Source organism: Eriocheir sinensis, chromosome 43, assembly GCF_024679095.1.
Source record: "Eriocheir sinensis breed Jianghai 21 chromosome 43, ASM2467909v1, whole genome shotgun sequence".
In the NCBI taxonomy this organism is placed as follows: Eukaryota; Metazoa; Arthropoda; class Malacostraca; order Decapoda; family Varunidae; genus Eriocheir; species Eriocheir sinensis.
This window is the reverse complement of record NC_066551.1, coordinates 8,338,706-8,343,705: the sequence shown is the minus strand read 5'-3', so window position 1 is coordinate 8,343,705 and position 5,000 is coordinate 8,338,706. Positions and strand designations below refer to the sequence as shown.

Sequence of the window (5,000 nt, the reverse complement as noted above, 5' to 3'; positions counted from 1 at the left end):
AATTCTTATTCAGATTGATAAGTTGGAGCAAATTTTCATGTTGTGGAGCAGCGCAGTGAAACGTATTGGGTCAAGGGTCTTTAGATGAACATGATGTTATAATTGCCTATTTCAACAGTCATTTGTAATGGGTTCAAGTTTGATAAATTCAGACCAAAAAAGAGGTAGGTAGATTTTTTTTACGAACAGAGTGGAAGAGGCTCGGCACTCGTGGTGTATGTTGGATCGGTTAATGGGTAAGGGGGCATTGGTATTAGGCTTGCAGAAGCTTCTCTGAGTAAGGCGATTGACCTGTTACTAACGAAAATAATAATGATAATAATAATAATAATAATAATAATAATAATAATAATAATGATAATAATGATAAAAATAATAATTACAATAATAATAACAATAATGATAAAATAATGATATTAATAACGCTAATAATAATATAACAGCAACAACAACAATTTTACTATAGTCACAATTATAATGAGGGAGATCACAATATATAAATGCATTCTGTCAAGGCGTGAGTCGGGCGTGCTCGGTGTGCATGTGGAGTCATTGTGAGGGTGTCGCGCCGCGGACTCGGACTGAACCTTGTCAGGCGTTTGTTAGGAAATAATGTTGGCGTTTGTGATGTCCAAAGCTTTCAGTTTCTTGTGTGTAGATTTAACATTTTTTTGTGTGTAAATTTCTGTTAATCGTGCCCGGGGTGACGGCAGGTGTATGGGGAGTGACGGGGTATGGGAAGTGACACAGGTGTACATGCTGTCACCTGTGGCGGCAGGAAGGTAGGACTCACCTGTCTGCGGCGGCCAAACATGTACTCGTCCATCAGGATCTCGGTGGGGAGGGGGGGAAGGCCGGCCCCCAGCCCTCCCGCGCCGCCCAGGTAGCCACCCGCCATGCCCCCGAAGAGGCTGGTGGGGGATGTGGTGGAGGAGGCCGGGGACTCTGAGGGGAGGGTGGCGATGCTGGTGGTGATGGTGGTGGTGCTGCTGCTGGAGGCCCGCTGGTGGTGCTTGTTGTGGTGTTGAGTGAGTCTCCGCTACTGGCCTGGTGGTGTGTTGGTGGTGCGGCAGGGGAGCGGCTGCCAGGGGATGCGTGTGTTGTGTCCTCTCGCGGGGTAGTGGGGTGGCGTGGCTCGGCGTGTGGTGGCTTGTGAGGCACCGCGTGGGACAGGCACCACCGGCGTGGGAGTGCCCAGTGCCACGTCACTCCGTCTGGTGATGATGGACAGGCCGGAACTCACCTCGCTATGCAACGGCGGCGGCGGCGGCGGTGACACGAGGCCTCGGTCACAGCGGCGTCCCGCTGGTAGCGGCGGCAAGGATGCCGGCGTGTGGCTCCCGCGGCCGCGTGTGCCTCGTCGCGGCCTCCGTCAGCAGGTGCCGGAGGCGTTGTCAGGCGGTGCTAGCTTACAGGCGTGGCTGAGTGCTGTGTATGGCGGCGGCGGCGGCGTGTCCGTCTGCGTCAGGAGTGCTGGCGGCGGCAGTCGTGGTGGTGGTGGCGTGTTGGTGACGGAGGTGGTGGTGGTTGTGGTGGTGGTGTGCAGCGGTGTGTTGAGGAGCCACTGCCCAGCCCGCCGCCCACGATGATCCGTCGACTGTGTGTCCTTGCGCCGCCAGCCAGCGAGCCGCCGAGACAAGAGTAATTAGGAAATAATAATGACAGCAGTTATGAGCAAGGATTTATAGAAGGTGGAGTAGCCGTGCGCGCCGAGCAGGCCACGCCCACCGCCCTCAGCCAGCCAATCACCGCGACACACCGGCACTCTCGCCTCCCACCTCCCCTCAGCTCCCCTCACTCGGCTCCTCTCACCCTCCACCCTCTTCCTTCCTCTGCTTTCCCCTCCTTGTCCTCGTCCTCCTCCTCTTTCTCTCTCACTCTCTCCTTCCTCCCGTTGCTGCCGCCCTAACTTCGGTGTCCATTTTCATGTTATTTTCCCCTCCTGATGAGATGTAAGGAGTCCTGGGAGAGAAAAAGAGAAGGGAAGGAAATGATTTAAAACTTGTTACGTCCATCAGGCCAGTGAGGGAGGGAGAGAAGGAGGAGAGGGGAGGATGATAGCCCCTCCTCTCCTCCTCCTCCTCTTTCTCTCCTCCTCCTCCTCCTCCTCTTCTCGTGTCCTGTCTATGTGAAGGATCGGATCGGCTTGGTTGAGTTCTAATCGTCGTGTTTAAGGGTTTTAATTAACGTGCAGGTGACGGCCGTAAAGGTGAGAGGGGAGGGTTGGGGGGGCGGGAGGGTATGTAGGGTCGGTCTCAATACGTGCTGGCCTTCCCTTCCACATTTTCCCTGCGCTGTGTCCGTCCTTTCAGTGTATCTAATTTCTCTCCCTTGTCGGTATTTTCCTCTCCCCTTTTCTATTTTGTGTATTCCCTATTTCTTCCCTTTTTCGCTTTTTCGGGGCACTGTTGTAAAATTTGGAATGTCGTTGCTTTTGTGTATGTGTGTTTGTGTGTGTTTTTGTACTGTATTTTTTTTTTTTGGGGGGGGGGTCTGTTATATGGTTTAATTTCTCTGTTTTATTGACGTCTTATTTGTTCGTTTATTTATTTATCTTATTTTTGTTTTGGTGCAGAAATGTTTGAATGTTGTGTCTTTTTTAAGTTTACCGTGGTTTGATACTTTTCGAGTTTGTTTTTATTTCTTGTTTTGTTTATTTATTTATTTATTTACTTACCTGTTAGTTTATTTGTGTATCTAAGTTTTTATTTCTTGTTTTGTTTATATCTTTATTTATTTACTTACCTGTTTGTTTATTTGTGTATCTATCTATCCTTCTATTTGCCTACATATGTTGGAGAGAAGAGGTAATTTAGAGATATTTTGGGATACTGGGAATGAGAACGGACACTTGTATGTAGACAGAGGATTGGGTGTACACAGAAAAAAAAAATATATCGCTAATCAAAATTATACATCCATTCAACTCAAGCCTGCACACTGCTCCGAAACCCATCAATTCGTATATTAAACAAACACATTTTAGGTATATCGGATGCGCATATCTTCCAATTTACCTGCCTTCCTTCCTGCCTACCTGTCTGTCTGCTTACCTGCCTACCTACCCACGTACCTATCTTCTTACCTTTTAACCTGTTTACAAACCTACCATTCTACATATACGCACATCTGGCTGCTTGCATACATACATATATACATACACACATGCATACATATATACATACATACTTTCATACATACATACATAAACCTACATTCATACCTACCTACCTACCTACATACATGCATACACACATACATCAGAAAAATAGACAATCAGGTATATAACTAAACAGAAAGACGAACAGACTCTCGTACGGAAAGACGGACTGATAGATAGATCGCTAGACAGACAGACAGATGAATTTTTAAGAGTAAGATTATCGTAAAACATCCTTATCCTCATTATAATAATTTATCATCATCATTTACAGTGCTATAACCATCCGCCCCATCTTCATCACCATTACTGTCATTATCATCATCATCGTAGTCGTCATCATTATCATCTTATCCATTAACACCATCATCGTCTTCGGCATATTGACTACGAGAACCACCATCACTACCAGCCTCGTATAGTCGTCATCATCATCATCATCATAATCATTGTCATCATCATCGTAGTCGTCATCATTATCATCTTATCCATTAACACCATCATCGTCTTCGGCATCTTTACTACGAGAACCACCATCACTACCAGCCTCGTATAGTCGTCATCATCATCATCATCATCATCATTGTCATCATCAGCGTAGTCGTCATCATAATCATCATCATCATCATCATCATCATCATCATTGTCATCATCAGCGTAGTCGTCATCATAATCATCATCATCATCATCATCATCATCGCCACCACCAAGTTTGTGGAGGAAAAGGCTTTTAATTTACAGTCTGATAACAAAAAAGTATATTTACTAATCCACAACTTCACAACTTCGGCTCGGTCTGTCACGAACGAATGTTTTGTGTGAGAAATGTATTGCTTATGAACTGGGGGAGGCTTAGGAGGAGGAGACAGCGGCGGCAGCAGGGAGGAATATGGGAAAGGAAAGGGACGGAAGGATGGCAAGGAAATCAGTGGAAAGAGATGTAAAGTGAGAGAAAAGGGAAGGAAGGATAGGTGGGGATTAGGTACCGAGGAAGGGAGAATTGTAGGGTTGTCAGTGAGGGGTGTAGGAAAGGGGAAAGCAGCGAGGTATATACTCAGTGGACAAGCTTTTGAGTAGCTTCGTGTCATTTGCGCGGAGTACCAAAGAGGTGCAGTGCAATCTGGGGCCTAGTCTCTGTCTGTGTAACAATTATTTACAATAATGACTTTGAGATTGTACTATAATATAACATGCTCCATTTCGAAGTTTGTAGACGACTTCAACCGGGGGAGTGGTGGGGAAGCCCTCACCACTGCCGATTGGTCAGAAAAGTGGTTAATGTCCTTCAGCTCTGACAAGTGTAAAGTCATGCACTTTGGGCCAAGAAATGGCAACCCCGCGCATATAGACTCGGCGAGTAGTCAGCGTGGGGACGGAGTGAACGAGGGGCTCCGATTTCATGACCTGCCGCAGTCTGGTGGCAATTTTCGGCAATCGCCGAGCGGCTGATTACCCACCTGCTGTCCAGATGTGCATCAACCCTAACTTTAGCGATTGCTGTCAGGGGGAGCACCGGGGGCAGCCAGGGCCAAACAGAAAGACTTAGCCATCACGGCGTCACTGTGAAGGATCTGCCCGCGCCACTAACGGGATTGTACCGACCGCCATTGCCTCTCAAGAGAAAACTTACCGGCTCTGTGGGCCTGCACATAGAACTAAAAGAACTCATGAGTGGTAAGCCTCTGCAGGTCACACTGGAGGAAACGGACCTTGGTGTCTTTGTCAACAATGACCTGAAATACTTGAAGCACTGTAAGTCTGCTTGTGGGAAACTTTACAACATATTTGGGATCATTGCGATTAACTTAAAGTTCAAGACGTCATAGGTTAATGTTGTCCT

General features: G+C 47.1%; 1 protein-coding gene and 1 long non-coding RNA gene across 2 annotated transcripts in view; one reads left to right on the top strand and one right to left on the bottom strand.

Moving 5' to 3' along the window:
• Positions 1-2,213, bottom strand: part of LOC127010433 (dorsal root ganglia homeobox protein-like) — a 10,003-nt gene extending 7,790 nt beyond the window's left edge. The window contains exon 1 of the mRNA XM_050884581.1: positions 794-2,213. Coding sequence (XP_050740538.1) covers positions 794-898 — 105 coding nt within the window. The 5' untranslated portion in view covers positions 899-2,213. The remainder of the gene's footprint in view (positions 1-793) is intronic.
• The window catches only part of LOC127010434 (uncharacterized), a 26,643-nt gene that overhangs the window by 13,207 nt on the left and 8,436 nt on the right, over positions 1-5,000 (top strand). The window lies entirely within an intron of this gene.